Source organism: Neomonachus schauinslandi, chromosome 4, assembly GCF_002201575.2.
Source record: "Neomonachus schauinslandi chromosome 4, ASM220157v2, whole genome shotgun sequence".
In the NCBI taxonomy this organism is placed as follows: Eukaryota; Metazoa; Chordata; class Mammalia; order Carnivora; family Phocidae; genus Neomonachus; species Neomonachus schauinslandi.
The window spans coordinates 166,629,295-166,641,803 of NC_058406.1; the positions used below are offsets into that span (position 1 = coordinate 166,629,295).

The 12,509-nt window shown below is 40.0% G+C and overlaps 1 protein-coding gene across 1 annotated transcript in view; it reads right to left on the bottom strand.

Moving 5' to 3' along the window:
• EXT1 (exostosin glycosyltransferase 1) overlaps positions 1 to 12,509 on the bottom strand; it is a 276,879-nt gene that overhangs the window by 20,918 nt on the left and 243,452 nt on the right. Inside the window, exons 3-4 of the mRNA XM_044914657.1 lie at positions 12,121 to 12,228; positions 6,525 to 6,644 (exon numbers count right to left, since the gene is read on the bottom strand). Coding sequence (XP_044770592.1) covers positions 6,525 to 6,644; positions 12,121 to 12,228 — 228 coding nt within the window. The remainder of the gene's footprint in view (positions 1 to 6,524; positions 6,645 to 12,120; positions 12,229 to 12,509) is intronic.

Genomic DNA, 12,509 nt, shown 5'->3' on the forward strand with positions numbered 1-12,509 from the left:
TTCATCTCAAAAAGCAGTGAGTTAACAATTGTTCAAAACATCCCACATAATAGGACAAGCACCATGGCATATGAAGACTAATAGCCATGCTAGTTCATTAGTTTCTTTGGACTTTGGGACCTCGCAGATCATTAAATTCTACATTTAGAGTCAAACATTCTCCCATCCTGAATCATTTGTCAGATGAACATGATTAGTCCACTTTACAGATTTCTCTCTGTGACTTTCAAACTCTTGTAATTATACCATCCACTCATTAAGACATGATTTGGCAAATAATTAACTTGATACAGGATTTCATGTTTGCAGCAATCTTTTTCTCTACTTAAAAAAAAAAAAAAGAAAAAGTCTGCCATGTCTCTCAAGAGATTTAAGACCTAAATCATTATTTTCAAGGCCCCCATTTAATGCAACGTGACTTTAAGTAAAGACCATTTTCAATGGAGCTTTATCATTTAAGGTTATTAACACAATCGTCTCATCCCACATAGTGATAGATAAGTAATAAAGTGAGCTACATTTACTTTGCAAACCTTATCATGTTTACATTTCTTAATGAGAGAGAAGAAAGGAAGCAAGGAGGTAATTCGGAAGAACTCAAATATTTTAGTTCAATGATTTCTGCATTTTTCTCTTTCCCCCAGATCAAAACTGCTGATTTTACATGGCTAGGTAGAAGTTTCTAATTTGGTGGAGAGTTTAGGAACCTAGCTAAATTATTAACATTTACTTTCTTTGGGACAACAGAGATGTGTTAAAAAGCTGTTGTCTAGGCATTAATTATGAGAAACTTCTTACGGTTGTGAAGGGTTTTCATATGGTGAGCAATTTCACTTCATATACCATTTATCCTAGTTTTATATTATTTATATCTTCCAAATCTACTGTCTATTTTCCCTTACAGCTTTTTGTTTAGATCCATTTTTTTTTTGCTTTCCAGATTTATGTACTTTCTAGCATGTGGTTACTTAAATGAACTCGGATATCAAGACACAGAATAAATTGAAAGTAGACAGCATCATAAGTCCCACACATTTACAAATGACATGTATCCAAGGGATGCCACAAAATGGGTCACCATCTTTCGGCAGTATGCTTCTCATTGTCATACTCTTTCTGGTTCAGCATCACAACACTGTTATTGTTTTGAATTCAAGGATACAACAAGTTATAGTATTCTTCCGAGATAGCAATGAGCATGTCATACTCTCTTCAAATGAATCTTGATAGGAAGATATCAACAAAGGTACAAAAGCAACAGCAAATATTTAATTTAACCTGGGCCAAGCAATTTGCCACTTTTATGTCTCACTTTTCTCATTTGTAATAGAACAATAAAATATCACATAAATTATAATAACCTCTCAGAATTTGTTAGGAATAGCTACCTAAGTTTTTACACTTAAGACTTGACTTTTTTGCCTTAAAAAAAAAAAAATCTCATTCCTGCATTCATTTTCTAGGCATAGATTTTTCCATTTTTACACTGCTATAATATCATAGATATTATATATTATAGATAACCTTCCATATTATTAATAGTATTCATGGGTTACTTAGCCTAAATGACCAACGATAGTGTAAATTTTTTCATGCAAAGCAATGAATATAGTTATGAATTAAAATTTACCCCATCTAGAATTGATTCTTTAGAAGTTTGTCAATGGGCATAGATATTTTTAAGGCTGTTCATACGTACTGACAAACATTTTCTAAAGGGTTTGTAACCACTTGCCTTCTCAAAAGTCTAAAAGAGTATGGATCTCATTTCACCAAACAGAAAAGTCGTTCTGTCCCTCTCCTAATGTCCAATTTTCCCTATCGCTACACTGGACAGCTCCCAGGATCCTTTCAGAGTACTAGAGCTCACTCTTTATTGTGGAAGAAGACGTCACACTTAGAAGTTGCTATAAAGAAAATCAACAACATACACACAGACACACATACACACACAATACAAAAGCTTTTCATTACAGATGTAACTGACACCCCTGATAAGGATAATATTTCTCATTAATATGAATTCAAAGGGAAGAATGACAGGCTCCTTATTTTTCTTTTTTCTGTGCCACCTGTTTTATGAATAATGGACTATTGGTTACAGGTTACTATCATTCTGTGTGGCCCTGATTTGGTCTTTTGACCAATGCAAGGCTGCCTCACACACACAGTGCCACCGTATGCTACCCCACTTGGAGCCAAAGCATTCTACTTCCATTATCTCACTGGTTTTTAATATTCCACTACACAACAGCATCAGCAATACCATGGTTTGAATGTGCATTGTTAGGTAGGAGAGAAAGAGAAAAAATTGGAGCATACTTCATAAAACTCCATTAAAAATGTGCTGTCCAAACTACCATTAGTTCTTCTCACACATTATTACAGTCGTGTGTACTTTTCTTTCACTCACCTTGATTCTGACTGAGCTCTCATGGTTCAATCATTAGTGCCAGGTTACTGCTGTGTAATATTCTGACAAACAATGGGATCTATGAAGGAACACTGTCTCTGCAATATTTTATCACTCTCCCCATCATTACTTCTCAATTTGCATACACACACAAAAACTGAGCTCCAAAGAGCCTAGCTCTGATTCAACAGCTCCTTAATTCCAAGATGCAGAATTAGGAAGCTTCTATCAGTCCAAGTCCCAAGTATGACAGAGTGCGGGGCACTGTAATGTATTAACAACTTGATACGGGCACTGGAAAGAAGGGGTCCTGCTTCTAGTTGTGTCTAAGCATCACCTGCAACACTAAGGCTCATACTCTCCAAACACGGAGTCATCCCCTTCCCATGGCCTAGAGTACAGCAAGCAGGAAGAAAGGCCCAGGGTTTGAGAGTCTGAGTGTAGAACATCCTGAAAGCAAAGGATCCTCAAATCTATGTTGTCTAAGGGTAACTTTGAATTATCTTCATAACTTAGGAGCTCCAACACAGACTGACTTATATCATCTAAGTTCTAAGCCAAGTAGGCATTTTTGACATGTGATACTTAAGTCGTTCTCATAAACATGTTGGCTTTATTTGTGTATGCGGATGGCATTTTCTGCTATGTTCTCTGCTTTTCTATTTACATTGAATTCTGGGGTAATCTGAGTTCTGAATTAAAAAGGGAAACTGGATGGTCTCTTTCATGCAATTCGGTTGAGGGGTCAAACTGTTACAATCCAATCTTGGAACGATATAAGGAGAATTTGACAGTTGCTATAAATTTGAATGAAGTACATGGTTCATAGTGTTTTCAAAACAACTGTGTCGCTGAAGAACTGCATGGCTTAAATCCAAGCGGAAGGCCTTTCTAGCACAGAGATGACAACAGCTTGACTTGAGATTCTATTCTGATGAATCTAACACATCCAACTGTTCTTACAGGATAATTGAGCACTGCTAACTGAATAGGCAAGAGATCAGCTCTATGCAATAAACCTTACTCAAAAGAAATGTAATTAATGAGATGCCATCTTTCATCTGGCAAATCTGCAGTCGTGTGTGTGTGTGTATGTGTGTGTGTATGTGTGTGTGTGTGTGTTTTAATTATGATCCTTAAGGCTAACAAGAGGGCCGCTAGAGAAGGTCTCCCCCCCAGAGGGCTTATGAGAGTCCAGAATGATGCATCCTCTTAAAGAGTAATTTGGCAAGCAGATCATGAACCTAGACTCTGGCTTAGTAATAATCCCACTTTAAGGACTCCATCCCAGAGAAATAGAAATATAGACTAAGATACATGAAGAAACGCATTGCTTGGATTAAAGACATCTATATCTAGATCTCTACAAAACAAACAACTAGAAACAACATTAATAGCCAACAGTGGATTAGTTAAATAAATGGAGGTCCACCAAAGGAGGGCAAAAGGTAGGAAAAATGAAAATATGTGGCCTTTGTGTTTTAGAGTGGACAACACGGCAGAATCAAAAGGCCAGAAGCAGACCCAGAGGTGCATAAACGTGGCATGTGACAATATTGAGGCAAGACAACTTCATATATTGGGACAAACTACCTAACAATCTGTCAAAGAAGAAAAAGAAAAGGACTTTTCAATACAGATCATATGTATAAAAGTAAATTGGATTAAATAGCTAAATGTAAAAAGTTAACCGCGGAAGTATTAGAAAAATATAAGGGAGTGTGTGTATATAAATTATGTGTCAAAAGGTCCTTTCTGAACAGTAGCAAATGGAAAAGCCACAGAAGAAAAGATTGCCTCATTATAAACAAAAGAGAAAGGACTGCCACAAGTTGGGGGAAATATTTGCAACAAAAGAGTCAAAGGGTTAATATTTTTAATATAATAAGCTCTTAAAAATTTATGAGAAAAAGCGGGACAATGCTGTGGCCATTTCTATTTCTTTCTTTGTGAGTTGCCTAAGAAATATGAAAAAAATCATTCTTACTAGTATCCCAAGAAATATAAATTAAGAAAATAATGATTTATCATTTTGAAAGATATAATGTCCAATATTGGTGGAAGTGAAAAATACCAGAAATAATAAAAACAGGTCCTCTCATATAAGTTGGAGGGAATATAAATTAATTCCATTCTACTGCAGGAAAATTGACAATTTATTAGAAATCTTAGCATATGTCATATTCTTTAAACCAGGACTTTGTATTCAAGGAATTAATCCTAAGGAAGTAATCTTGAACCCGCAGAACAATTTAGTGCTGAGGCTATCTGCTTCAACAATGTGTCTAATAATGAAAAAGCAGAAACAATGGCAATGTCTTCAAATTGAGGATAATGAAAGAAATTAAGTGATATCATGAATGGAATATTATATAGTCATTAAAATAATTGCAGAAAAATCCAACAGCATGAGAAAATGTTAACAATACATTATTAAAAGGAGAAAAAAACATAAACTAAGTTTAGAAAGACTCCTCTTTATTGATTCATTTATTTTTAAGCAGGCTCCACACCCAACGTGGGGCTTGAACTTAACAACCCTGAGCCTAAGAGTCGCAGGCTCTGCTGACCCAGCCAGCTAGACACTCCTGAAAGACTCCTTAAAAATTACAACATGTGTATAAATTTGCCTAGAAAAAACAAATATATATGTTTGTGTGTGTATATATATATGTCAACAGTGATTTTGTATGGGTAGATTATTTTATTTTTATGCTTTTAAGTATTTTCCATTATTTTCTAAAATGAACACGTACTCTTTTCATAAAAAGCACTCATTCCACAAAGAAAAAAAAAATTGACATTCAACTTTCCTTATGAAGGGCCTAGGAAAGGTCTTGGATGGAAAACAGGATAGAAGAGTAAAATCTATTACGTATTCAAACCTGCTGCTATGAACAGATGAACAAATGCAATCAATTTTAAGGAACAAGAGGTTTGCTTGCAAGAAGGAAGCCCCTGGAGGCCATTCTGACCTTGTCCCCTTCATGGGGTGAGCCTGGCTCCCAAAGAGCCCCTTTCACCTAGTTCCAGGATGAAAAAAAAAAATGTGCACCATTCCTGAGAAGATACTCTGACCAGAGCAGGAGCCCAGGCTTGGCTTGGGGTAGGGAAATGCCCCACTGTGCCCAGGGCATGGCCAGCACAGGCTCTGATACCCAGGATGGCAAGAGAATAGCAGTGTGGACAAAACAGGGTGATTTTCAGTTTTCTTGGTATTACTCAGACTCCTCGGTGTATGCTGCAAATCACATTAGCTTTCGGAGCAATAAACACTTTTCCAAAGCAAATACTCCAAAGTGAGGCCACCGATGCCCCCGTGGCATTATGTGAACACCTCAGAATCACCTCAGTGGCGTGCCTCATCAGAGGACCTCTGCTCTCCTTCCTGCAGGTCTGTAATTCATGAGTGTGCCGGTTTTCTAACTCTTTTCTTAGCTCTTTGTGCTATTGTGGTGTAGCCTCAGGACATCACTATCTGTTCTACTTCCAAAGGTTTTAATCATCTCCAGGCTTCCCTCTCCTTTTTCCCTACTGCCCTTAAAAAAGAAAAAAAGCAACTTACAAGGGGCACCCATATGCCTAGGAGATTTTCTGCACCAGATAAGTGTAATCCCGGTTTTCTTCTTAAAACATCCTTGCAACACGGATGCTGGTTGGGATGCACGTCTTGACAACCAATGCCACTGGCGCCCAGTAAACTGTTAACATTTCTAGAATGTTCTGTAGAAGATTTCCCCTACTTGGTCACTATCTGATCTCTAACTGGGCTCCAGAAGCAGGTCTTCGAAGGATGCCACTGAGTGTGAAGGATGGGAGGACAGTCATTAACCACACATTGCTGAAATGATGGAAGACAGAGCCGATCTCTGCGCCAAGAAGGGTCATTCCTCCTCCTGTCAGTTTCCCTCTGTGGAGTTATGGGAGGAACGGATGGATTTGCTTGGGCATGGCAGAGCAGGTAAAGGAGGGTTAAGTGACATACCCCAGTACAAAAAAGTCAGTTTTGTCCCATTTGACCAATTACACCTCACCAGTAACAAAAGAGAAGGCCAACAGAAGTGCATAAAGGACCATTATTCAAGACCAAGAGCCAAGGGGTCTCACTTACCTCTAGTGTAGTTAAGACAATCTTCTCAACTGAAGAAAAATAAGCCTCCCACAAGAATTGTGTCTGCTGTCTAAGTGCTAGGATTTTATCCTGATGAATAGACCTGATTGTAGAAGGGATCTGTAACACAAGGTGAACACATAATAACTATAACTCTCAAACAATGAGATGCCATTGGATCGAAATGACCGACCTGGGTTAGGCTTTTATACTTCCTAGCATTCAGGCGTTAGTGTACAGATCGGCTAAAAATCACCAACCCCTAAGTTGAAATGTCCTTAACAGGCATCAGGTACAAACAGTACTTACTGGCGATCAGCTTTAACAACCTTTAATGCGTGGAAATTAAAGTCCCCTCTAAGATTTGGTAACAGCTTGTCAGGTGCTTAGGGTCTCACAAATCCTCAGTCTTAACACATGGAAAACCACATTCTACACAGAAGGGAGCTATCAGCTCTGGGGAAAGGCTGAAAGACATTATCCCCCAAACACTTCTAAGACATGCCCATGCCAGGGACTCCAAATGATCTACAAAGGGGCTTCTAAAGGAATGTCTCTGAGCCTCTCCATTTAATCTGTAGCCAGACAGTCACTTCTGTGTGCACACACCTGTGACCTTACCCCAAGGACTCTTCTGCTCCCCGACCTCTCTTTTTGGCTTGAGCACTTACCCCAACCTACCACGATGTGTCAAACATCATACACGTCCAGTCATCACCGTTCTCTACCAGGCTACATGATTTTAAAGGAAAGAGCTAAGTCCTGTCCATCCTGCTACACAGTTTATGGCTATAAGAATGGCTTTTATATAGTAGTTATTCAAGAAATACGAGTTGAATTGAACATGGCCAGTTGAACCCACCATAGGGATATCATTATTTTTACCAGCAATATAGATCTAATGGTTAAACACAGGGACACAGAAATTAGACCAAGGTGGGAATTCTTGGTTCTACCATTTACTAGCCGTGCTTTCTTGGACAAATTATTTGATCTCTCAAAGATTCCATCTCTTCATTTATAACATGAGGATACAGTAGTAACATCAGAAGGTTGTAACGGAGATCATATAAGTGCTTAGCACAGTGCCTAGAACATGGGAAGCTTAATTAACACAGCAAATTATTACTACCACTATTATTATTATTGACATAAAGGTGTTGATATTCAACGTTGGACCAATTGCTTAATGTCTGTATGTGAACTTGTTTGGATCTGGAGCTCTGACACGTACTTCTTGGGTTTCTGGTAGGTTTGCTGGGCTTGCTCCCCATCTTCACCTATAGTTCAAGGTCTATTTCATTTATGGAGTCTATACTCTTAGAGGAGATTCCTTGTGATTAGCAACTGCCCTCTTGTGCTCACCTCTTTCTGCATGCTTGCTTCGCTAACGTGTAACTAATCAGAAAGACATGGGGGCCTGGGCTGGAGCAGGATTGCTCTGTTAGCTGCTTTAATAAGAAAGTTACTTATGGCATTGTGACTAAGGCTATATCTGAATTTCCATGGAGGGGAAGGAGGCGGTAGCAAATTTTTTTGACTCAAGACTATTCCACAGAGGAGCAATGAAATAGCTTTACAGTAAGAACAAAAGGACAAGCTCACTTGCCAAAGCAGATCCTAAATCTGTGGCCCAGAGTGTGTATCTGGATGCCCAAAGCTGAAGAAGCATGGAGGCCACGGGTAAAGGAGCAGCACTGGCAGGCAAATGTTAGCCCGCAATTAGAACTCAAAGGTCAAGTGGAAGTAAAATATCCTTGGAGAAGGTAGAGAAACTATCAATGTTATGGATCCTTGATAAATCAAGGACAATTTATTTTTATTTACTCAGAAAATTACCTAGGTTGCCAAAAAAGACTAGAAAAAAGTTACTCTGCTCAATTTTCATAATCACACCTTCTTCTAAATGTCAGTGGCCTCTTCGAAGAGTCATATAGGTTGACTTCATTGTTTTGTCATGATCACAAGAAACCAGTCCATTAGAAAAATGCCAAAAGCGGGCGCCTGGGCGGCTCAGTCGTTAAGCGTCTGCCTTCGGCTCAGGTCATGATCCCAGGGTCCTGGGATCGAGTCCCATATCGGGCTCCCTGCTCGGCGGGAAGCCTGCTTCTCCCTCTCCCACTCCCCCTGCTTGTGTTCCTGCTCTCGCTATCTCTGTCTCTGTCAAATAAATAAATAAAATCTTAAAAAAAAAAAAAAGAAAAATGCCAAAAGCTACTGTGACTACATAGTCTCCAGAAAACTAGGTAGGCTATGATTATGAATGAGTAAAGGGAGTATCATGTATTTTTTTAAAAGATTTTATTTATTCTAGAGAGAGAAAGAGAAAGAGAGAGACAGAGAGAGAGCACATGGGGGGGAAGGGGCAGAGGGAGAAGAGAATCTCAAGCAGACTTCACGCTGAGCATGACCTGAGCTGAAACCAAGAGTCGGACGCCCACCTGACTGAGCCACCCAGGCGTCCAGAGGGAATAGCACACATTAACCTACCAATATATTCCCCTTTTTATATAAGCCACAATTTGATGTTATGACATCAAGTGAACCATACGCTGCCCGTTTGTACGTACAATATAAATGATAGCTCTTTGCAAAGTGCTCTGGAAGAGAATTCCAACCGCCCGAAAAGACAAGAGTTCCAGCTTTTCATGGCATTTGGCTATTGGTTATTAATCTGCTTGTCCTGAGAGACAAGTACGCGAGAGTGATAAATTAATTCCAATTTGGTCGGATTGTTCAGCGTTGCAGAACTCAGCGAAGTCTTAATAAAAGGTCATGGATGGTAACAAAGCTAATGGAATCTATCAAAATAGATACAGGAAAGCAACATTCAGCTCTCTTGGTGACATAATGACAAGAATATATGCAAATAAAAACATCGGAGCTGTTCTAAAACAGGAAACAGAAAGTTGTAACATAACAACAACATCTCCCGGAACAGACATTTGGGCTCGGCACTAGCTCTTTTTTTTAAAGGTTTATTTATTTGAGAGAGAGAGAGCACGAGCAGAGGGAGAGGGAGAAGCAGACTTCCCACTGAGCAGGGAGCCCGATGCGGGGCTCCATCCCAAGACCCTGGGATCATGACCCGAGCCGAAGGCAGACGCTTAACGACTGAGCCACCCAGGCACCCCTCGGCACCAGCTCTTCACCACGACTGTCAATGACAGCACAGTCGCTGTTCAATATGGAGGCAGCTGGGCAAAGACAGACTGCGTACGAGAGGGGGAAACACCAGCAAGTTTGGGCGGGGGCAGGATGGAAAACAAAATCTTCAGAGGCAAGGCCAAAACAACTGCTTCAGAAGGTGAAATCCACACCAGCTTTGGTGAAATGGTAGAAAGTGGACAACCACAATTCAGTTTCCTGGAGTGCTCTCCTCTCCGAGACAAACTCCCAAGTTACCCACGTCAAACTCACAGGGCGTGTTGGTGTATAACTGGAGAGATTATGGCTGATGTTTTTTTATTCCTTTTATGTCCCAAGTTTCCTTTGATGAGGATGCATTCTTTAAAAAAAAATCATAAAAGGAAGGAGAAAGGCAACATGGGAAAGAACTACACATATCACTTTTGTCTGGCCTTTCATGAGTCAATGTTTCCCACATACACCATTCGGGCCGGGGAGGATTTTGCTAGGTCACGTACTCCTCTTTCGTTTTGGAGGTCCCAGGGGCCACGGAGATCACATACCTGAGTACCAGAGGGAAGGAATGTTCTGGGGGCTGTGTTCAGCCTGGCTTGCCTAATTCACAGCCCTCGTGGGTACAGATCTCTCACTGTTACTCTAGGAAGAGAACTGGGCTACTTCATCAGCCAGCTAGCAGACTGGCCGGCAGCAGAAGCAGAATCAACAACAGAGTTAGGAACTCAATTTTCTTGATATTAAAAAAAGAAAAAAGAAAAAAAAAGCCAGGACATTAAAAATCATTCTACAATATTTGTGGTAGTTCAAGTATATATGCCATCAATGAAAAACATTAAAATACTCTATACTTCTAGAGAAAGGGGTATGGCAATTTATGTGGAACCTAAAACATTATTGCACAAAAGGGCTTCAGAAATCCTTAGTGGGGGTGCCTACTCAGTTGGTCAGTTGGTTAAATGTCCAATTCTTGATTTAGGCTCAGTTCATAATCTCAGGGTTGTGAGCTCAAACCCTGCATCAGGCTCTGCCCTGGGTGTGGAGCCTGTTTAAGAGTCTCTCTCTCCCTCTCCCTCTTCCCTGCCCCACCTGGCCCTCCTGCTCATGCTCTCTCTAAAAGAAAAAAAAGAAAAGAAAAAAGAAATCCTTAGTGACTGACAACTGCTGCCCTTAGATTTCTCTGTGAGTATCATATTCCTCTCCCTAGACAGCTCGTGAGAAGTTCAAACTTTTCTTAGGCATCCTTGTTGAAGATTAGTTGACTGTATATGGGTAGATTTATTTCTGGACTTTCTATTTTGTTCTATTGGTCTATCTGTCTTTCTCTACGGCAGTACAATATCATTTTGATGACTGCAGCTTTGTGATATATTCTGAAATCAGGAAATATAATGCCTCCAGCTTTGTTCTTTCTCAAGACTGATTCGGCTATTTGGGGTCTTTTATGGTTCTATATGAATTTTAGAATTATTTTTCATTTTCTGTAAAAAACGCCATTAGGATTTTAATAGGGAGTGCATTGAATCTGTGGATCAATTAGCGTAATATGGTCATTTTAATCATATTAAGTCTGACTTCTGCAATATAGGACTACATGGATGAACCCTGAGGACATTAGGCTAAGTCAGTCACGGAAAGACAAATACTACATGATTCCACATACATGAGGTTATCTATCTAAAATAGTCAAATTCACAGAATTAAAGAGTAGAATGAGAGTTGCCAGGGTTGGGGGTGAGGAAGAAATGGGGAGTTACTAAATCAGGGGGCACAAAGTTTAGTTGAATAAGATGAATAAGCTCCAGAGATATCTAATACATTGAACCCACAGTCAACAATAATCCTGCATTTAAAAATAAGAAGGTAAATCCCATGCTAAATGTTCTTGATACAATAAAATAAAATAAAGAGATCCAAGTGGCAAAAAATACATTTAAAAAATCATTTTTTTATTAGAGGCTGCTCTTTTAAATATACATGTTAAAGATAACACTGCTCAGGCTCCCAGACTGGATCATTTGAGCAATGATAACACTAATTATAAGAATCAACCCTACAGACTTCCCTCTTTCCGAAAATTAATCTGAAGGCCATTACAGAAATAGGGGAAAGGAATATGAAGTGGCAGGAAGGTACAAAAACTCTCTGGTACAATTTCTAAAAATTCTGGATATGGAAGAGGATGGACACACACCTCTTCTCACCATTAAAGTTCATATCCTTTACCTGCCACGCCTCCTTTGCCAAATACCTTCCCTGCAGCGGGGTGGGTTTTGTGTGGGAAAGTGAACAATGTCATATTAAACGACTTCATATTCGCCATGATACAGGAGATTTTCTCCTGATAAAATTTCTTTTACAGAGCTGACCTTTTGGATTCATCTTCTTTGAAAGTTTGGACAGGGGCAGCAATAATCCGCTGATGTGCTGAAGGCCAGCGCCCCTTCCTTACCTGTAATAACAATCTCTCATCGCCTATGACGGCGGCTTGGTTCCAACTGATCACTTCAGAGAACGGCAACTCCCATCCGTTGCTGAGCATCACAGGGATACAGGCAGCCTGGGTGAAGAAGGGGGCTTCGTGAATGTAAGGGCAGCGGCAGGGGGAGCCTTTCCAATGGGAGGTGACAGCAGGACAAGCCCAACTACCGGCGTTTCTTACTCGGATCGCTGCATGGACCCTGGGCCGCTTGGGCCAGAAGAAGAGTAAGCTCGCATGAGTTACTGAGTCGCGGGAAGGCTATACAGATCGAGCCGAGATTTTGATGTGGGCAGGCCTTGCCCCCGAAGGCTAAAACCCCATTTCTATTCTAGTGCGTGGTTCGGCTAACCTTATCGCCA